This window comes from Watersipora subatra, chromosome 9 (genome assembly GCF_963576615.1).
Source record: "Watersipora subatra chromosome 9, tzWatSuba1.1, whole genome shotgun sequence".
Classification (NCBI taxonomy): Eukaryota; Metazoa; Bryozoa; class Gymnolaemata; order Cheilostomatida; family Watersiporidae; genus Watersipora; species Watersipora subatra.
The window spans coordinates 41,918,778-41,942,515 of record NC_088716.1 but is presented as its reverse complement, the minus strand read 5'-3'; the positions used below and the strand labels follow the sequence as shown (position 1 = coordinate 41,942,515).

The window sequence follows — 23,738 nt, the reverse complement described above, 5'->3', positions numbered from 1 at the left end:
TGCCAATAAAATTCCGTACCATTAGTTTCTTCGGAGTTAATAAATTTAGGTCAGTCAATATGGCGCAGTCTAAGCGACAACGTAAACAACTTACGCATTTGTTATTAAACCTATCTCACTTTCACGGATTGTACACTGCCTACACTACAAGGAGACATAAGAAAAACGAATATTGCATTTTTAATTAATATTTTTCACTATTTTTATACGTATTTTATTTTGTAGCGGTTTTTTATATTCAGGCCTAATGTATTAAATATTTACCGTTCTCAAGATGGTCAACCTGTGCAACGATTGATTCCAAATGTTGGTTTTCAACTTGGATTTTTTGTTTGTTATGGTGCACATGACTGGGCGTGCTATTATTAAATTTATGAACGATTCAGTGCTCGTTCTGAAGATGTTTCAATATTAACAAAATAGCAAATTGTCGCTGCTGCACGTTGGTGAACATCGGTAAGAAATAATTACCCGCCATAAAATTGCATTCTGGTAAAATCCAACCAATCGAAATGCATCTCGCTAGCGATAAAGTTGCGCAGAGAAAGTCTAGCGTTATCGCTTTGGATGAGCACGCTGGGTGAATTCTAGCGCAGATTAGCGCCACGCAGCGCGATATCGCTCTAAATATCGCCTAGTGTGTTTATACCTTAATGAAAAACGTATGAAAACGTCATGTGACATTTAGGCATAAAATACACTTATCTTATGTAAATAAATAATTGGCTAGCAATTTTTTTAAATGAATGAACAACTCTAGCTTACCCAAACGCCGAGGTATTCATATTTGAGCAATTATCTGGTCTTTAAGGCTTAAATGTTTTCTCATGACAGTGACTCTGAGTTAGGCATTGTTTGAATTGAAGATCTTAATGAGCGGCAAACTAGAAAATATAAATACTTTTATGGGATCACACAAACCAAGCATTACAGGAGACTACAGGTTTTAAAAACATCAACTACTACTCATGCAATAAGCAGCAGCATTAGAAAACACAAGTACAGGAGTTGTCCAACCAATGCTAACAACAAGATGTGAATATCTGGGACTTTAGCAGAGCATGGGAGTTGTCTACCCGATACAATAACAAATTGTAGATTTGTAGATGTCATCAGCATTATAGAGGAATAGAACAACATACTCCAATAGTTGTTAATAAATATTATGCAATACAAACAAACTATGTGTCAATCTGACACATAACTTGGTTTATTGATTATCAAAGCCCATATTTAGTAAGGGTGACTCTTTGTTCATCTCCTCCTCATTTCAGTTTCTGCTGCTGACTATTTTGCGTCTGCCCATCGAAATATGGCTCTTTTCATTGCTAAACTACCATAAGATACATATAAACATATTGATGAGCTTATAAATATGTATAAAAATAAATATAAATAAATATATAAATATAAATAAATACATAAATATAAATATATATATAAATATAAACATATTGAGCATTCAGCTGTCTTCATTGGTAAGCTTTTACTATATAAGACAATCGCATCAACAAACATTGTGCAATAAATAAACATTATGTGTTAAACATACATCAAAGCTTTGTAAAGATAAAAAGCTACAATAGCAAAGCAAAAATAATTATGATGATTATCACCAACATTGCAGCAGTCATGTTATGTTGGTGATACTCATTTACAACTTACTGAACCTTTGTAACAGTCAATCTAATAAATTTACATGATATCATCCTCCAACTGCAAGCAAAAACAACGCTTATGACAATTTTACTCAATATATTTTAGTTATATTCATTGGATTACTTCATTAAAAAAATTGCATTATATATGGACTTACATGATGTCATTATTCATAGACATAGATAGTGTATTTAGCAAGAAAATACTTATGAAACAAATCGATAAAGAAACACATGAGACAAAAGTTTTTTAACTAACTCGAGATGTATACATGTAGCTAGTAGTATCAAGGCTCGAACAAGGCAGAGGTAGGGAATTGGAAAATCACGATCTTAATATCAAAGGTTGACTTGCAACAAAATTTACATTACAGTTATTTGGTATCAAAAGATTCACCATGTCTTACTCTGCTGCGTTGTAGGTACAGAATATGTGGAAATGTGATCCAAGCTCTTAAAAGCTCAAAAACGAACAGTTAATTGCCGCCATCACAAAACTGTCGTAGATTGCAATCAATTTATTTCTCTGACGTAGTCAAACGATTTGGTTCTTGTTTTGACACCTGATGTTCTCACGTGAATTGAAAGGCCAATAAAAGGCTCAATATAAAACTTCTGGTAGCACTAGTTTATGACAAACACTTGGAGTTTTACCGAAGAGCCTTTACCAAATGATCGGATGTAAGAACAATTGTAATCCCAGTAGTCATTAGGGCACTGGGCGCAATAACACCTGCGCATAAAATTTAGCCTGCCCAGATACCAGCAGCAATCAACTCAGGTGAGTTGCAGAAAAGTGCGCTATTGGGAACAGCTAAGATCTTAAAGCGAGTGCTCAAAGTTCCAGGTCTCTGGTAGGAGACCCGAGTTAGAGCAGAAATTACCATCCATTAGGAAACAATTTTATACGTAAAAAATTTAATTCATATATATGTACATGTATATATATATATGTATATATATATAATATATATATAGATAGATATATATGCACACACACATATGTGCACATGCACACCAGACGCACACGCACACACACACACACACACGCACGCACGCACGCACGCACACACGCACGCACGCACACACGCACTCGCGCGCGCACGCACACACACACGCGTGCATGCAATAACAATATGGGATTTAGTAATAGAGAGTTCATCTTGTGTTTCTAATTAACACATGTAGGCACACATTTGCAGTAATGATGATCATACTAGTCACTGGAATTTTCGTGTTTTGAGCTTGTGAACAAGCGTATACATATTTTTTCTTTTTCACTGTAGCAAGCAAAATTTAAATCAAAATTTATTTGAAAATGTATCTAAATTTTTTGTACTTAAATTGTTGATGTGTTAGAACCCTTTTAATCTCACCAACAATCTTACAGACGCTTTTTAACTAAATCCAGGTTCACATCGGCCCCCTTTCACTTGTAAAGGAGGTATAATACTGTAGGAAATGTTTAGTCTGGTCTAACAGTTGCGTACAGTTTTTATACATGAGCAGCGGCTAGTGATAACCAAATGCTATTGATACTGATATTACTAGTCAGTCTACATTTGGGTGAAATACACTCATATCACTTGTGTCACATTGTCACTTGTGTCACCTGTGTTACCTTGTCACTTATGTCACTTGTATCACGTTGTCACTTATGTTACCTGTATCCCCTTGGCAATGGGTGCCTACTAATAAATCTCAACCCAATTTTGAACTTATAGTAACAAAGATTTTTGACAGAGCACCTCATCTATTGATCTGGAATCCGAGCACCCGGAGAGGTCGATGCATGAAAAGAGGTCAAGCAATTCAATATTACAGTACTGAGGTTGTTCATCAAGTTGCAGGCATGACTATTGTATAGCTTATTGCGAATTTATAACACAGAATCAGATATGTTCACAGTGGTTACTGAGGACTAATTCAGATTCAGATGTAAAACAACTGGTCTGAATAAATTTTAGAAATTAATAGGTTCTAATATTTTTATAATAGCCGAGTGGTGGAGTCAGAGCAGATAATTCCACTGCTCTGCATTTTGAATGCAGAACAGTGGAATTATCATAAATCCTTCACTTGCATTCTAATTACTGTCAACAGCATCACGAAAACCAGAAAATAGGTAGCTTGCTGAATCTGGAAACACTAAAAAGCAGAAACCCAGAAAAATGTACAGAGAAAAGTATTTTATGTAATTTATGTTGTCATAAGACCAAACAAACATAAAAAGTTTGAAAAGTGCCCAGAAACAGCGTATTTGGTGTAATTTATTTTGTCACAACACTTAACATAACAGAGCATGAAAAAGTGTATGTTATGTAACTTACGTTGTCACAACACAAAATATAACAGAGCATAAAAGAGCATAGTTGTTAGTTCCACATATCCATTGACATCAAATAATGCATATATCCATTGAAATTTAAATAATATGAAGTGTGGTATTATCTGGTAACAACACAATTATTAAGGAATGCAGCATTCATAGAAAAACAGAGCAGCTTCAAACATTCTAAGCATAGGCCATGCAAACACTGAATTGCTAGTAGGTAATAGCAAAGACCGAGGTGCTTATGTATCACAAAGGAAACTTGAATGACAAGACCTTGACCTACAATACATTTTTAGTTTTACTTTTGAGAAGCAGGTAATAATAGTTTTTGATATGCCGTAAGGAGGATCAGAAAAGCACAAGCTGCAAGCTCTGATTTAGTTTATATTATTTCATGCTTTGAACAATGCGCTGCGTTTGGTGGGGCTGAAACAGTAATCTGAGGATTGGATGAAGAGCTGTCTTTCTTTTGCTGGCTTGACAGAGTCGCATGACAAGTTGATTCATGGTTGGAAAAGACATCGTCTACAAGTTGATTGGATGAGGCGTGAAGTAGTGATTCACAATCTGATGATATTGGAATTAACAGCTCTTTGTCTTGCTTGTCCGAATTCAGTTGCGACTGCTCTTCTCTAAAATATTGGGAATTGTCTTATCGCTCTACCTTATCCATCAACTTACATCACTGAGCTAGAAACAATCAGTGATAACGAAATGATAAACTAGTTTGTGTGATACACTTACAGCAGTTTAAACAAATTTTTGAATTTATGTTTGATCTAACGTCTGTAACAGAGGAACTGAAAATTTTAAAGAGATTGCATTATATAGTCACCTGTTCATAAGATGGTTGACAACTATTATCACCACGACAAAGATTATCGCACCGGTTCCAAGACCTACTGGAATGCTGGACTGTCTACCTAAAGGAAAAAAGATACTTGATATCACTCGTTTTGTGGGGCTGATTGTTTATTTATTGATGAAGTTATACTTTCAGAAGCAAATATATAAAACGCACATTTAAGCTTATCAGAACAATATACGTATATCAACTCAATGAGTTGCTAAAAATATTGATAATGTTCATTTATAGAAGGGCTAATTGTGGAAAGAACTGTGGGAGTCTAGGGAAGTTAACAAGGGAGGTAATCTGTGGGCATCTAGGAAGATTAACAAGGGAAGGTAATCTGTGGGAGTCTAGGAAGGTTAACAAGGGAGGTAATCTGTGGGAGTCTAGGAAGGTTAACAAGGGAGGTAATCTGTGGGAGTCTAGGGAAGTTAACAAGGGAGGTAATCTGTGGGCATCTAGGAAGATTAACAAGGGAGGTAATCTGTGGGCATCTAGGAAGGTTAACAAGGGAAGGTCATCTGTGGGCATCTAGGAAGGTTAACATATAATGAATCTGAAAGTAGAGTTGACAACACACAGTCTTTTCTCATCATTGTCAACATAGGTCAAGGTCATTTAGCTCAATTAACAAGCATGAAATTAAGTTATAACAAGATTAACTTAAACTAATAGCCTTTTAAAGATCGTGACCTACGAGTTATACAAGTGATAGAATTGAATGTGATTGTTGCCAAGGCCAATGTTTAAAAAAAGCATTTCAGCTCGAGGTAAATACTTGAGAGATTAGCCACAAAAAGAAAATCCTAAAAAAGGAAAAAAAATTGGCATTGCTTAATTAAGCTTTGCAAAGCCTTTCGTCGTTGTCTGCTGAAATTTCATTAGGCGTACTTGCAACTAAAGAGAGGTAGAGATTATTAGTAGCGGCTAAGGAAGAATTAATTTAAATGGTAGAACCTATCATTACGGTGTTTAGTACGAGTAATCTTGTTGCTGTTTGTGTACATGCAGTTGCAAGCCTGAAAGATGAGAAATAAGAGGAATTAATAGGCATACCTTTATGTACCGTATATATACATGTACTAGGTGAATGTCCGCCGTTGCCCAGGTAATAAAGAGGTAAGAAAGTGGTAATAGAAAAGTTTGCGTAGAAAATTTATTTTTATTTGACATATACAACATTTACCATTATAACTTTTAAACAGCATCTCATGAGAAAAGTGTTTAGCGCAGTTCAAATAAATTAAGATAACAAATAAAAAGTGAAAATTGGAGTGTAGAGTGTTTGTATAAAAAAGGTTACTGTTGCAGCAAAAGCTTGCTGTACTTGAAGCTTTGATGGATGATACTGGTACCTCTCGATACTGGTACAAATGTATAGCAGTGAAGTGCATGAGAGTACTGTGTCTGACCGAACAGATAAGACAGAGAATGTAGTGGCCATTTCTACTCGAGATAATGCAATATATAATCGTCCACGTGAAAAGATTTAGCCTTTAGTTTCAGCTTTAACAGAATGAGATACAGAATGAAGAACAGGAAATTGAAAGCACTGCGTATTTGGTAAATTTGAACTTGAAACAGCACATTTGAAAATTAAAAATTAGAAAAAATTAGTAACTGGTTTTAAAATGCCTATAAAAGACTTTCAAAAGAAAAAAAAGCAGAAGGTAATATTAGTAAATAATAAATAGTACATACTTAGCTTGCAATCTGCAGTTGCAAAAATGATAGATAAGATAGTTACAAATGATAAGGACTGCGTAGTGGTTTAGCTTGCCAGTCTGCATAACTGAAAGTTTATAGATGAAATCCAGTGTGAAGCGAATTTTTAGTTCTCAAAACTTATCACTATTATTGGACAGACAAACAATTTGACACTAAGATTCGCATATATACTAACCGAATGCCCGGCGTTACAAGGTTAATAGAATAAGTACGCAATGAATTTGAGTAACTTATCTGGAAAGCTAGATCTTTACTAAAACCTTTACTAAAACAATACCCACTTTTTAGGCCAGTTTAACAATCGTTACACATAACAGTCCACGGTGCTAGTTTTTACCCAGGCAAGTGCTTTAAGGGTGAGTATTTTAACTGTTGTAATGAATATTTGCCCAATGAATCCGTTGTATTCCGTGTAGCTAAATGGTTAAGTTCGCCGCTTGTAAATATGGAGGTACTGAGATCAAACCCAGTGCCGTGTGGATTTTTCATTGCTAGATTTTAATTGCTATAACTGGACACATAGTTTAACAAAAATGCAAACACTGAGATTTATATAGATATTTATATATAAATATAGATCTATGTATATAGATATTTATATATAAATATAGATCTATGTATATAGACATCTATATATAAATCTCAGTGTTTGTTGTTTGTCTGTCTCGTGATGACGATAAAATTTAACAAGCAAAAAGTCCGCTTCACACTGGTTTTAAACTCGAAACCTCCAGGTCTGCAAACCGACGAGTCAGTACACTACACAGCCTCACCATAATATATAAATAATACCATAATGTATATGTATACGCCGTATATATACATATGGTATATATATACTGTATATACCATACATTTGGTATATATACAGTGTATATAGTATACACCGAATATATGGTATGTATACGGTATATATATATACGGTAAATATACGGTATATATACGGTGTATACATGTACATATATATCAATATACCTGCAACAATCAACATAGTCAGTTACAGAAAAGCGTGATATTGGGAATGACTAAGGTATTGAAGAGAGTGTTCACTCCCAGTGCTCTGGTAGGAGACTTGGGCTTGAGTAGACATCACTATCCTAGCCTGTTTTTTATATAAATGCAGAGAAAGCTGAATTTCAATCGAAAAAACCTCTGAAACAAACAATATTTTGATGTGGTATAAGTTTTTAGGTGATCAGCATTTTAAATGTTGTATATTTTAGTTAGACACTTAATTACAAGTAAAGCTGGAAGTATTTGAGAGTAATATTTAAATTTACAGCTGATGCTTTAAATTATTGCAATAGTGAAGATGAAATAAATATGGTGCCTGCAACATCAATAGTCAGAGTTATAGAGCTAAAAAAATTACATGGAAAAGATCGAGTAAAATGTTTTTTTCTGGGTTTTTAGGTTTTTAGGATAAAAACAAATCAGTGTAAGTTGAAATTCTAAAACTAATGTACTCACAGTCTTTGCTGAACATGGCTGTTACGATGAGTTGACTTCGAGTTAAATTGCCCAGTGGACCACAGGGATAGGGAGTTGTGGTTCCTTCAACCTTCTTAGCAACCATAAGTACTCCGCTGTTGTTATATACGGTTGAGTGTCTCTCTCTTATGTACATATTGTCTGCTATACCTACAGTCACAGCTGAAACATAGTTATACAATATTATTGTATTATAATAAGTGCTTACTATTATAGTATTCCATTAACATATAATTAATATCAAGTATTACTTTGTAATATATGATAATATAGTATGTTATAATATACAACATTATATTACAACATATTATGTTGCATAATTAATCATGTTACATAATTAATCATGTTACATTATTAAGCCCTTATTACAGTATTCCGTATAACATAGTTATTATAATATAGTATATATTATTAGAACATAATAATATAATAATATAGTATGTTACATAATAATATATTATAATATACCATGTTATATTATAAAAACTCATGGTGGCCAATTGGTCCATCCAAAGGGTTGCTAACAATAGATGATACACGATGAAAAAGAACATTAGGCCGAAATTCATAAAATAGTATGAAAATTTTTCACCAGCACAAAGTTTTTTATAGACTAACAGTGAAATGAGAAACTATAACATACACATGAATGATAGAATAGAACCTACAGACTTTGGTACAAGTGTATACATGACAAAATACCCTTTAAACAATTATAGTCAAGCTTTAAGACTCCAATTGAAGTATATAATAGAGGCTTAGGGCTTGGCTAGTTAAGCTTATCTTTGTCACATGGTTGCAATCCTTTACAGTTAAGGTTGTGGCTAAGGTTATATTTCAAGTCCTCGTGAGTTAAATCATAAACAACCTTGTGTTTCAGGGACTCTTCAAAGGTAATTACAACTGATGTATGTAATCCTACGACCAAACACGAGTGAAGCGAGTGTTTGGGAGCTTTGTAATGAATGCATATGTGCACACAACTCCTGAAAACTATCCATAAATGACTATTCAAAGGTAATTACAACTGATATATATATATATACGTATATGTCATGTATTTTCATTCTACTTCTTGATGAGATAAATACTTGGAGCGGAGAGTATTAAATGTTTGTATTAACTGTAGAATCATTCAGATCCTATTCTGTTTTACTGGGTCACTATTGTTGTGTTATATTCCAAACATATGCTTAATTCCGTATATTAACAGACATGTGTACAACTCACACAAGTCCAGCGAAATATCATGCATTTATGTGCAGCAAATGAGTAGAGTTCATTCAAATGCAATGGAAATGTTGTTGGCCATATATTTTTACAAAAACCATACATTTAAGCAGGCATGCGTGTCTATCAGTACTGCAAATGCTAAAACTAAAGTAATGTAAAAGCGTCGAAATAAAAAGACAAATGTAAGAAATGTAAAAACTCTTTTTGATCTCTTTTTGGTCAGATCGTCTAATTTGGTTTAAGTGGCATTGACCGCTGATAATAAAGTTTTTATCTATCTGTATATCTATCCCTCTATCTATATCTCTATCTACCAATCTATCTATCTGTTTATCAATCAATCTAAATGTCTGTCTTTATATCTATCCATTCATCTATCTACATGTCTATCTATCTATCTACATTGTATCTATCCATCCATCCATCCATCCATCCATCTATCTATCTATCTATCTGTTTATCAATCAACCAATCTATGTATCTAAATTTCTGTCTATATATCTATTAGTCAATCCATCTATATTTATGTCTATCTATTCATCTATCTATTTCTATGTCTGTCTATCTATCTGTAAGTCTATCTATCTATTTATCTATCTGTAAGTCTATCTATCTATCTCTCTATCTATCGAATGAGCTGAATAAATAAAACAGTCACCGTTTCATTGTAACAAACTCAAACTAGCTATAAAATGGGACAACTTCGTAATAAATCTGTTCATTTAACACTAATAGCTGGTTGACATACAATTCGTTTTTTAGTTTTTGCAAGTATAAGCTATGCAAAATGTCACCATCCTACATACGCTCAAAAGTGCAAACTGACATTGCGTTGATAGGTCAAGTCTAGAGCTGGCTACAACAATGTGATGGAAACAACATATTTTCTTGTATGTTCTGCGTAAAAAGCTAACAACGTTTCAGATTTTCAATTTAAGTTACTTACCAGTACTGCTAGCGTATCGAGCAATGCGAGATGGCAGGCGGAGCAACAGCGGAGAATTATAAAAAGTATAGATTCCCTGTGGATAGCTCAACCAGCTAAGGTGCTGTTGTGGCAGTTGACAAGCACCTGGTTAAAGCTTTCATTACCTCATCAAAACTTCAGTGAAGCGAGCTAAAATCAATTTTATAGTATGCTATACAATAGATATGGCAGCAACTTGATAGGCAACCTCAGTACTGTAATATTGAGTTGCTTGACCTCCTCTCATGCAGCCACCTCACAGAGTGCTCGGATTCCAAACAAATAGATGAGCTGCTCTGTCAATAATCCTTGTTAGTATGAGTTCAAAATTGAGTAGAGGTTTATCCGTAGGCCCCCATTGCCAAGGTGATACAGGTGACATAAGTGACAAGGCGATACAGGTGACACAAGTGACAAGGTAACACAGGTGACAATGTCACACAGGTGATACCAGTGCATTAGTTGAACCATTTCACCCTAATATATATTCAGTTTCTATGATGCGCAGTACTTCGGAGTTGCGCTCTCTCCAAATCATGGAAAAAGCGTCTTCGCACTTAAATCGCTGCGCACGGATCAGTGCGAAGCCAGCGCAAATTCGCATCAAGGAAACAGCAATTGCACAATGGCTGCGCATAGCTCTCTTGCTGTGAAGGCGGATTCATCGAGGGCCATAAACTAGTACAAAATTTATCTCGCTTATCTTGTTTTTTTCTATTTTTTCTTCACTTAAATTTAATTATGGCCTGCACCCACGAAGATGATGAGGTGATTACTTTCCTGGACTTTGTTATCGATGCCAACACTTTTCGAAAGATAGGTGGCAAGTCCTAAAGTAACATTTAAATAATATATTACTTAAAAATACTTATCAAAAATATATTACTTTGTAAAAATTGTGTTAAGGTTTGTAAAACCTTGTGAATGTGTATTGTAAATAAAAGTATAATGACGACAGAAGCATAAAAAGACCGTTTCTGACGTTCGGTATCCGTGATCGATTCTATTTCTCCATCAGGCGATTCGATTTATACAATTTCTCTTCTCTGGCTAATTTGCTGAAAACCACTGCGCAGCATGTAAACGTACAATCCCCTCGACATTGGAGGGGTCTGCATCGAAGTACTGCGCATCATGGAAACATAGTGATTGAGCACTAATATCAGTGTGAACAGAGCCTTGCACCTGGTGAATCAGTTAGAGATTAACCCACGGGTCATCATTGCAATGCAGGTGACACAAGTGACACGGTAACACAGGTGACAATGTGACACAGGTGGTATGAGTGTATTTCACCCAAATATAAACTGAGTAATAATATCAATATCATCTGGTTAGCAATATCCTGCTCATGCATAAAATATGTATGTAACTGTTAAGCCAGACCAAACATTTCCCACAGTATCATACATCCTTTACGAGTGAAAGGAGTCCAATGTGAACTTGGATTTAGTCGAAAAGCGTCTTTAAGATTGTTGATGAGATTGAGAGGGTTCTAACACTTCAACAATTTGTGTACAAAAAGCTTAGATATATTTTCAAATAAAATGTGATTTAAATTTTGCTTGCTAAAGAAAAAGCAACAATGTGTATATGCTTGTCCACAAACTCAAAACATGAAGATTCTAGTGACTGGTATGACGACCTGCTAATGTGTACTTATATGTGTTTATTAGAAACACAAAGATGAACTGTGTTAATAACTCTCATTTTGTTATTCTGTGCGCGCATGCGTCTTTCTGCTGTGTGTGTGTGGTAAGATTGTTGATAATACTAAGAGGGTTCTAACACTTCAACACTTGGAGCACAAAAAATTTATCGATATTTTCAAGTAAAAGTTGCTTTAGATTCTGCTTGCTACAGTGAAAAAGCAAAAATATGTAGTAACCACTAGCCGTGGTTAGTTGCATATGCTTGTCCACAAACTCAAAACACGAAAATTCCAGTGACTGGTATGATCATCATTACTGCAAATGTGTGCCTATATGTGTTAATTAGAAACACAAGATGAACTCTCTATTAATAACTCCCATTTTGTTATTGTCTGCACATGCGTCTGTCTGCTGCGCCTGTCTGCGTTAGCTAGTGTAAAACCTACCAATGTGTTTTTAGCTAAATTTTAGCCAAGTTTTTTAGCCAATTTTATCCAAACTTCACGCACATGCTCCGTGCCTTCCATCATGTGGCTAAAGGTATTTGGTTTTAAAAGTTCATCTGATTCTTGGCAACCAGCGTCCGGAACACCAACCCACAAGCTACGTATGTTTGAAAATGATACAAATCCTGAACACCAACTCACAGGCTATCTGATTGAAAATGATACAAATCCTGAACACCAACTCACAGGCTATCTGATTGAAAATGATACAAATCCTGTTCCAAATCCATGATACAAATGATCCTCTACCTGTAAGACCATACTACACTAACTGTAAGACCATTATATACTCTACCTGTAAGACCATAATATACTCTACCTGTAAGACCATAGTATACTCTACCCGTAAGGCCATAATATACTCTACCTGTAAGACCATAATATACTCTACCTGTAAGACCCTAGTATACTCTACCTGTAAGGCCATAATATACTCTACCTGTAAGACCATAATATACTCTACCTGTAAGATCATAATATACTCTAACTGTAAGATCATAATATACTCTACCTGTAAGACCCTAGTATACTCTACCTGTAAGACCCTAGTATACTTTACCTGTAAGGCCATAATATACTCTACCTGTGAGACCATAATATACTCTACCTGTAAGTCCATTATATACTCTACCTGTGAGACCATAATATACTCTACCTGTGAGACCATAATATACTCTACCTGTAAGACCATAATATACTCTAACTGTAAGATCATAATATACTCTACCTGTAAGACCCAAGTATACTCTACCTGTAAGACCATAATATACTCTACCTGTAAGACCATAATATACTCTACCTGTGAGACCATAATATACTCTACCTGTGAGACCATAATATACTGTAACTGTAAGACCATAATATACTTTGCCTGCAAGGTCAGAATATACTCTACCTGTAAGACCATAATATACTCTACCTGTGAGACCATAATATACTCTACCTGTAAGACCATAATATACTGTAACTGTAAGACCATAATATACTTTGCCTGCAAGGTCAGAATATATCATTTACAGGACACTGCTTATTACCAGAGTGAAAAATGTCAAGGGGAAACCGCAATTCATAGTTATACGAAACATTGTGAAGCTAGCTGGAGAGATAACTAAAATAAAAAGTGTAGCAGTAAACAAATGTTACAAAATAAATTGCATTTCTACAAGGACTACCATATAATGAAGCGAATAACAATTTTCTCTTAGCTTACCAACCAGTAGAAAGTGACATTTTCATAACATCCCTTCAACTCGCGGGACAGCTTTCTGGTCATAAGACGTAACATTAACGTTTATTGAATACAAGGCCATGGTAAATAAAAACCAAGTTATTGAGATAATTAACCTTAATTTGACAATAAATGTAGATTTATTACATCAAATGTGATACAACTCTTACATCGGGATTACATGTACAGAATAGTATATGAACTATGTAATAAATATTCAAGGCACTGGTTAGGCATTCTAATCGTAAAAGTTCAAAATGTTGATGCCCAAAGTCCAAAAATAAAGTCCCAAATAGCGCACCTTGACTAGCCATACTATCGGGCAATCGACGTGGTCTCTATACTTTTTTGTTTTCAAAGTATAATATTGGACAGAAATAAAACAAACAAACAAACGAATGCACACAGCAATACAAACATCATGATACTAATTTAGTCTGTAAGTGTATAGCAATATATATATATATATATATATATATATATATATATATATATATATATATATATATATATATATATATATATATATATCAATAGTACCTGTCTTATGATATGTTCTGTTTGCAAATAAATGCAGCACCTTAATGAGATATGGTATTTGCATTGGACAATACTCAAAATGGAACGTTCTATTATCATCCTATATTGAGATATTATCAACTTGGTACCAATCAGTCACGGACATCGTTGTTTCTTACTACAAACAGACAAGGAACAAAAATTACTAGAATAAAATCAAAGTGAAATATGCAAATACATCCATTAATTAAAGTGGAACAATCAAACCTGTGACACAGATTTGTCAATACAATTTTAACCGTCATATTAACAAGTGTTAATGGATACTTGGGACACAGATTTGTAAATACAATGTTAACCAACATATTAACAAGTGATAATCAATACATGGGACACATATTTGTCAATACAATTTTAACCATCATATTAACAAGTGATAATTATTACTTGGGAGTTTCAATTTAACTGAATGCTCACAATAATATGTGTAGAGATAGTAATGTCCTACTGTGTATTGTTGTATGGGTGGAGATAGTAATGTCCTACTGTGTATTGTTGTATGTGCGGAGATAGTAATGTCCTACTGTGTATTGTTGTATGTGTGGAGATAGTAATGTCCTACTGTGTACTGTTGTATGTGTGGAGATAGTAATGTCCTACTGTGTACTGTTGTATGTGTGGAGATAGTAATGTCCTACTGTGTATTGTTGGAATCCTCTGTTTGCATATGTATGATTAGGCTTGTTGACAAACACAAAATGTAACTGACTTTAGATCATGTTAGGTAAATAACACAAACTAACAGTTATTTATGTGAAAAAAGTATGTGTTTTAGTCTGTCTTAGACATATAGGAGATAAATATAAGATATACATAAAAACATATACTATTTAGAAGCTACCTATATGTTTATATAATTATACATATATAATTATTTATATAATTATACATATATAATTATATATACACAATTATATATATAATTATACATATATAACTATTTATATAATTATACATATATAATTATATATATATACAATTATATATATAATTATATATATAATTGAAAGATTACAAGCCTGAACAGGGAAAAAGGGTCATGGTCACATTATTTAGGTTTTTGATTAAGCAGATTGAAAAGTCAAGCGCTGAAAGTGCCCAAGTCACATCTTAAGTCACATCCTAAAACACCTTAATTTTCCACACAACACTTTCATGCTTGAGCATGCTTACATACACATTTATAATCTAATAAATCAGTGTAAAGAATTACACATCTTGCTTCTATCTTTATTAGTTTCTAGACTTCTGCACTTCCAGCACCCTTTAACTACTCTAATATTTAACACTCCAGTTACATCGCTCATAAACTAGATGTAGCACCTACTACTCCTTACAGGAATTATATTTACTAAGATTACAAGCAGTGGAACTACTAGTAAGATGATATGTGTTCACCTACCGTCTCGTACAGGTCTGGCTCTAAGTCTGAAAGGCATAAAATTTCTATAAATTGGAACTCGTAAATCTTCAATCAGATCTCTTGGCAGCATTCGTAGACTTTCTGCAGATTGACGCTCTCTAGCTAGTTGTCGGTTGATTATGTTTATACAGCATTCTTTTAGAGAATAGACTGGAGGGAAAAGCAAACATGCAGCGTGAGACAAGACCATAGCTTAAGGGAACTTTCTAAAAACTAACCAAGTCAAAACTACAAAGCATAAAATAAAATATAAACTATATTTAGCTCTTCTACCTGTACTTGGAGGATTTAAAACAGATAACTCAAATACAATACCTAACACTTACCGGGTGTCCCTACAATGACGAGACGGCGCCTCGCTTGGTTAGGATTATTTCCACAATTGTTCGTCCAAGGCTCACCAGACCAAACAAACTTGCCATTACCCGCTAATCTCTCATGAGTGCCAGACCTTAAAAATATCCACTTGTGATCGGCAAACGTGTTCACGTCATACCATCTCTTAGATGGAAGATTGCGTATATAAACGATCCCATGGCCCTGTGAAGAGGAAGCAATGCGTGATAAGCATCGTTTACATTAGCTTGATGTCATTCAGGCAACAGCGAAAAAGCAACTTTACCTTAAGCGTAACTACCTGGAAATAATTGACAGGATAAGGATAAACACCACTCATTGTACCGTATAAACTATTTAACTATCTAGCAGACAATGCGCTAAACAGTACGAGTTAGAGCATCATATACTGAACAATGTAAATATCTGGGATATACAGTGTGATTTAGAGTATAATATACCAAACAATGTAAATATCTGGGATATACAGTGTGATTTAGAGCATCATATACTGAACAATGTAAATATCTGGGATATACAGTGTGATTTAAAGTATAATATACTGAACAATGTAAATATCTGGGATATACAGTGTGATTTAGAGTATAATATACTGAACAATGTAAATATCTGGGATATACAGTGTGATTTAGAGTATAATATACTGAACAATGTAAATATCTGGGATATACAGTGTGATTTAAAGTGTAATATACTGAAACAAGATAGCAATTTAGAATACAAAAATGATTTTTAGTAGAATATACCGAAAAAAAAAAATCTAAAATGTTAAGTACAATTTAGAGTATGATATACAAAACAACGCCAAAATATAGATTGTCCGATCAAGATGGTCTAAGTATAATATATTGATCATGGTGACAATCTAAAATATAAAGTACAAATTAGGCTATTACTGTATATACTAAAGAAAATAAAATATAAAATATAAAGCTGGACAAATGATGATGTGGAGTATACCTAACTTGGGTATCGTTGATATCGTTACCAATAACCCGAAGGAAAGACTGAAGAGAGGACATGTATGAACCAATTTTTATTTAACGATACATGTCAATACTGCCTTTACATTGTACTGCCTAATCTAGTTTATCAGATACAAGCTTTAAGCTGGAATTGTTCTAAGGCCAGTTTCAGTTACCTCAGATAATCAATAATTGCTTGTCAAAACTTAACTAGGAATTTGAAGTATGCCAAGCATACGTACAGAACAGTCAATCCATATAATCGTAACAGGATATTTGGTGTTGTTGTAGAACTTTGCAAAGGACTCGATCTTAGCAGGAGGTGATTTCAGATTCTGCAGATTTTCTATGTCTCCATCACTTTTCTCCATCGATCTGAGGAGGAATTGATTGGACTTTAAATGGCAATACAGAATAGCAAATTTGGAACGGTGCATAAATTTACAAAATGATTTTATGTATGCTTAACAATGTACACATATTAATTACAGATGAACTTACTCGAAGTTTGAGTAAGTTTTATCAGAAAGTATCAGCATTTTCTTAAACATTTGTGATTGTTCTTGATGTTTAATGTGGTCTGATTGCCAGTATGTTTCAAGATTAAAATCGACAAAACTCGATCGCAGTTAAAACGCTCAGATCAAGAAAAAGGTCATGAAGATTTGCGATGAATATGATTAGATATAGTTACTATTTTTCCAACTGAACAATCCTCTCCAAGAGGCTATCATTACTTTGACATATTTCTTAAGGTTGACCTATATTTGTTTTTAGCCATTTATTTGTGCTGTGAAATACCATTGCATTTTCATTGTATTCAGCATTTTCTTCAATCTCTGCGGATGAGATCACATGTTATATTCAAGTGTGTTTCTACACTTGTCTCTTGACTGACAAATAGAAGACAACTTAGTATCGAATGCTAGTGATAGATAATAGTTTTCCTCAAACAACAAGGTTTGCAAAAGTTGACAGTAGGTGTGCCGAATCTGTAACTTTGAACAGCCTACAAGTGCTATACTATATACACAAAAACACTTAAATAGCCAATCTAACTTGATGCTATACTCTTGACATTTGAAATAACCGGATTATTATAACACACTATACTTATGTCATAATGCACTTCGATTCTAGCTTCTAAAAAGGTCATGTTTTTCTGTCAGCCAAAAGCTACACTAAGAGTTTCAGTGACCATATTTGGTCTAAAACAACGGATTAGCTGGTGTCTCTTGGTGTGCTTCAAATAGAGCAAGCCAAATATAAAGTAAGAGTCAAGTTTGAACTTATTAACCAGCTTCTACGGTAGTCAATGCAAGACCAGCAAACAAACATTTGTCCAGAAAAAGCCTAGCCAGTATACAGCCAAAACCGCTGAATCGGTATTCTAATCAAGACATCAATGCCACAATTTTGTCTAAAACTGCAGTGTCAGCATTTGATCAAAATCGACAGTAAGGCTTGCCATCAGGACAGTATACCAAGCTCAGAACTCTGTTGTGGTTTACAGGTGATGAAATGATACCTACTTTATTGTTAAATACATGTAGGTAGTGTTACCAAGGAAGAGTGAGTTGCTAGCAAACCTGTATTCCCTGGGGAGGCTGAGCCGCCCAAACCTTTTAATGATTTTCGGCGGCCAAGTACCAAGAATTGCAGCCTAAGCACATTCACTTGGAATTTCCAACAACTAGCGACTAACGCTACAGCGCTAGTTGGTAGTAAATTAGCATAAATTAGTTCATCGCTCTTAGCTCATCGCTCCACTTCATCGCTAATCTATCGCAACTAGCGATGAAATGGAGAGGCTAGCTAATCTAGTATTAGTTTCCCCTGCCACTAATGCAGCTTTTCTGCATTCAAGCGAATCAAAACATTGATGAGGAGCACCATGGGACAGGCTCGTCTAAATAATCTTCTAATATTATACATATACAGTCAAACATGGATAACTCGAACTTCACGGGACCGAGCAAAAGTGTTCGAATTATCAGAGCGTTCAAGTTATCAGAGCACTGTCACAAGTCCATGTATTTACTTATTTATTAGTAGATACATGTACATATACAAACTATAATATAAATCAAAAGCACAAATGGCTTGTTTCAAATTAAATGCTTCTAATGTAAAGTTTAAAACGTTTTTATCAAAAAGTATAGAGATTTTTCTATCACTTGAGATTGGTTTGTTGTTTGAGGTGATGTTATTGCCAGGACGTTTTTTAGATTGACATTGGCAAAACTTGATCGTTGTTGAAATGCTCTAAAGAAAAGACATCTTTTTCTTTTGAGCGTTTTACCCACGATCAATTTTGCCGATTTTTCTCGAAGTTTATGCAAAGATTACCTTACTTTACCTGGGATTCGTTAAGAGCAACACTCCGAGGCAGTTCAATTAGAAGTTTTATGAGGCTTTACGGTACATTGTATATCACTCACGCTTTTTGAATAGATACTTGTATACATGTACACACGTATTCTGTGTTAAGGTCAAACGATGAATAGTTTTTAGCTAAGACAATGTATACGTTTAATTACAACAATTTTTAAGACGTTTTAAACATTCAACATTCCGACGTTGATTCAACACGGAATCAACGTCGGAAAACTATTCATCGCGGGCTAGGCGGGTCACGCACTCAAGGATTTTCGCCACGCACAAACAAAACAAAAACAACATGCTGTTTTTGTTTTGTATGTGCGTGGCGAAAATCATTGCGCGCGTGACTCGGCTAGCCCGTGCTATTCAACTGCTATTGCAATGTGCTTTTAACTATGAGGTCAACAGAACACTATTTTCTCATGAAAACCTCAATAAATAATATTCACAAACAAACAAACTTTACCTGGCATCCGAAGGGCGATCGCTAAGCAGATGTTTGGTATAAATCAAAATTCACCAAACCTTTAGAAAAGTCGTTTACAAAAATATTTTGTCGATGGTGGTAATAACAACGCTTATGAATTACGAAAAGATGAGGTTTACCTCTATGACTTTGAATAAAGTGATTTTCTAAAGCGATAACAACCGTTTCGGTAGCCGTTGGGCAAAAAAACAGTTCGAGTTAACAGTGTTGAGTTCGAGTTATCTATAGCAATTTATCATTACGTGGGAACGGACCAAAGAAACTGTTCGAATTAACCATGTGTTCGAGCTATCCGTGGGCGAGCTATCCATGTTTGACTGTATAAAGATGTTGAAATAGATACAGAATCAGTTGTAAAAGATTTCTGCCAAGGACACATAGACAGAACAAGAGCTATTGCAATAAAGAAGTGATAGTTCTTGATTTGTCGATGTCCCTTACAGAAATCTGTTACTAGTGTCATGAGTTTTACATGAAGTACATTGAATAAAGAAAAAGTTTTGCCTACCATGAACCATAAACAATATATTTATATGTAGACATGGATGCTTACAATTGATTGCATTTTTGCATACTTTGAGGGTTGTTGATGCTTAAAAGGTCTAGAGCTTCGGGCGCTGCCTCCAATCCTCTTGGGGGGCTTACACCGCCCTGCCAACCCCCAGGTGATCATTACTAGCTGCCTAATATTTGCAGCCCTAACTTGCAACCAGGGAATACAGGCCCGGTTGCTAGAAACCCATAACACATGATACAGGAGGTGCAGCAATCACAAAATAACTAATAAGCTAACCGGGTCAAGATATTGTAGACTAATAGCATTTGAATGTACCAACAACAACATGTATCTAAGTTGTCATCATGCAAAACTTCAGAGCAAATGTGCCTAATAGTTAATTAAACATGAATGAGCATTTGAACGGTAGTATTCCAGTACAGGATAGTCCTGTTAGAGGCAATTTGGGATTACATAGAATTGGTGGTGAATTAGTGCAACAGAAGCTTGTCCGTCTGCTTGTTTTTTGCACGAGTGCTGTTTGATTTTGTGATCATGTGATTATTCAACGCATCTCAAGAGGAGGATACATGGTACTTGATTACAGTGGATGCTCATGTTTTCGCAAATCATGGAGACACTCATCTTGTAGGAGTATTCTACACAGCAAAACACAATGATTGCCAGCAAAAACTTCAGAGAAAAGACATTGTATTTATAGGTAATAGGCGGTTGTACCGAAGACATTTCTTACAAACCAAGCATTAAAGTCGGGAAAATTTCTGACTATCGTTTTATTAATGCAACATCCGATTGGGTTGTTTTTGTAATCTTCTTTACGCTTGGTATTCTAGTACAGAAGAATTACTTATTAACTTTACTTTTTGAAAAGTAAATCTAATAACAGATTTTATACATTTAGAGTAGAGCAAAACAAAAAATATATTTTCTATAAAAAGAGCGATGTCTATCTGTACCCAGGGGAGGGCAAGGTTAAAATAAAAAATAACTTTTGACGATACTCCAACTCGTGACATTCAGATCGGTAGACTGACTGGTACCACTTGCACCGATCGACCACCTTACAATATTGATGAGCAATTGCGGAGCTACCTATTCTCTGTTTTGTCGACACATCTGATGATCGATCACGACAAACTAAAATGTCATGGAAGCTGGATATAAACGTAATAAATACGCATAACGCTATATGTGCGCCACTTTCTTTGCAAGTGCGGCAATTCAAATTGAATTTAAGAACTTGCCCCGATTCAACACTTTACGTTATCTGTAATTTACGTTATAGGAGGTATACGTTATAGGAGCGGCTACTGTACAATGTTGATAAATTTCTGTACAAAAAGCCCTTGTGCTGTACATTTTAATCAGTCTGCTCTTGCTGTGACATTGCTTTGAAACTAATAAACTTTGAAATATATTTAAAAACAAACCTTCAATATTTGCATCATTGGTAGACTGACTAGTATAGAGCACTAAATGAATCTCTATATATATACAGTGCACCCTCGGGATACGATTACCCTGATATACAATTTTTTCACCTTACGAAGTTGAACATTGTGAGATCTTCACCTCGCTATACAAATTTTATTTCACGATACGATTTTGAGAAAAGTTTCGCCCGAGTTAAAATTTGGCGGTCGGTGTGCTCATAACGCACGTCGAAATAACAAAGACACCGAAATACAGTTTGCCGAAAACATTTTCAGAACGTTTAGAAGAGATACGATGACCGACTTCTCTCAGGACAGCATTTCGCGTGTAAAATTTCGTGTAAAATACACAATCGAGAGCAAATATTCATTTTCAGCGTTATACTCTCTTTTACTATAAACTTTTAGTCAGCATACGTATATAACTACCAGTATCCATATTTAATTCGTTAGCTATGGAATCTGAGACCGATACAAACGTTACAAAACGAAAAAAAAAAGATTTCCATGTCAACAAAGTTGGAAGTCATAAATAAGAAGAAAGCGCCCGTATTGTTAATATTGTCAAGGAATATGGTCGTAACTAATCAGAATTTGCAGTTATTATTAAAGCAAGCACAAGGAGGAGCTTACGACTGACGATTTGAAACAGTTGGAAGGCCATGCATGCGATCAGCATTAAAGAGGAGCAACACTTTAGTATGGGCGAGGGCCGAGGAGCTAGAAGATACAAAAAAACCTACATTGGCAGAAATATTTCAAGTGTTTAATTTACTGATGTGGACTGGTACATAAAACCAATGTGTGTGGAATGTATTATATTAATGTATATTTATATTTTTGTGGCATGTTTTATTCATTTCATTTTATGTTTTATTTATTTCATTTTGATTTTATTTTCTTGTTCAACCATGTCTTTGCAGTCCGGCCTGTTCTCTACTACATAAATACAATTCATCATATGTATGTAACTCAGATATAACTAGCTACTCAAGATAGTTGACGCATCCACATTACTTTCTAAAACTTGCTAAAGCCCTGTCCTCTAGGGTATAAATACGTCCAAACTTTGTATGTTTGGTTACATTGATTCTTGTGCACATTTCATACAAGACAAACTACTGTACCACCTTCTCTGGATCCTTTTACAAGCGTTAGCTAGCTAGCAATTTTCTGCATTGCACCATCAGCTATTTTTTAAACCAGTAGAAAAATTGGACAGGAATGGACAACTTCTTTTAGCCTGCTAAAAAAATTCCAATTCATTACGTATTAAATTTATTTTCAAGTGTACAGCAACATAATTAGCATTGATACGCTTTTGCCTCCTCTCTGCTTTACTCGCTACATGTTGCTGCTGAAGCCACGTTACTCCAAATGTATGTACGCCATGTATAGCAAATCAAATTTTATTTTTCTTTTCGGTAGCCATTAAATGGTCAAGTGTGCGAGAGGCCGCTTTCTATAACTGCATCGCTCGGCCCAATTGATTTAGGTTGAAAAAGGTTTCAACCATTTTCAACCTAAATCAACACACTAAATTTTATAGTGAAAGTGAAGATAGGAACTGCTGAAGGATAAAATTTCGTGATAAAAAGTTGAAATTCAGTAAAATAGTTCAAAACACATACTAAAACTTAGTTTTAAGTGTAGGTTTAGCAAGCTAAACTTACTTGAAGTGATTTCAAAGTTTATGTTATGCGTACCTTCTGAAGGTAAGAACTCTTTACCGTATGTACTGCATTTGGTAAACACATTATAATTTTACATTTTATTGCAGATCATAACCATTAAAATGCACTAAATACAATACAGTTACTGTAGGTAACTATAATTACTAAATTTAACATACTATTTTGTTGCTACTTGTCGATATGTACACATTTTTTATAAAAAATTTGACAATTTTTACCAGGGGATGTTTGCATTGTATAATTACAATGGTCT

The 23,738-nt window shown here is 34.6% G+C and overlaps 1 protein-coding gene across 1 annotated transcript; it reads right to left on the bottom strand.

The window, feature by feature from the left end:
- Positions 1-3,922: 3,922 nt before the first annotated feature.
- LOC137404264 (von Hippel-Lindau tumor suppressor homolog) lies at positions 3,923-20,421 on the bottom strand. The gene is made up of 9 exons (XM_068090442.1): positions 20,417-20,421; positions 17,215-17,347; positions 15,977-16,190; positions 15,630-15,800; positions 14,189-14,345; positions 10,242-10,412; positions 8,042-8,224; positions 4,829-4,916; positions 3,923-4,625 (listed from the first exon to the last, which is right to left on the bottom strand). Exons 2-5 carry the CDS (start codon positions 17,341-17,343, stop codon positions 14,320-14,322), a joined length of 540 nt encoding a protein of 179 aa, XP_067946543.1. The 5' UTR covers positions 17,344-17,347; positions 20,417-20,421; the 3' UTR covers positions 3,923-4,625; positions 4,829-4,916; positions 8,042-8,224; positions 10,242-10,412; positions 14,189-14,319.
- Between the last annotated feature and the right edge of the window lie 3,317 nt (positions 20,422-23,738).

Excerpts from the sequence above, each read along its gene's own strand:
- LOC137404264 (XM_068090442.1), bottom strand. The coding sequence starts at position 17,343 with ATGGAGAAAAGTGATGGAGACATAGAAAATCTGCAGAATCTGAAATCA. Across the intron at positions 15,801-15,976 it reads CGTCATTGTAGGGACACCCG|TCTATTCTCTAAAAGAATGC; the intron begins GTAAGTGTTAGG and ends TTTTCCCTCCAG. Across the intron at positions 14,346-15,629 it reads AGCCAGACCTGTACGAGACG|TAAGAAACAACGATGTCCGT; the intron begins GTAGGTGAACAC and ends GTCTGTTTGTAG.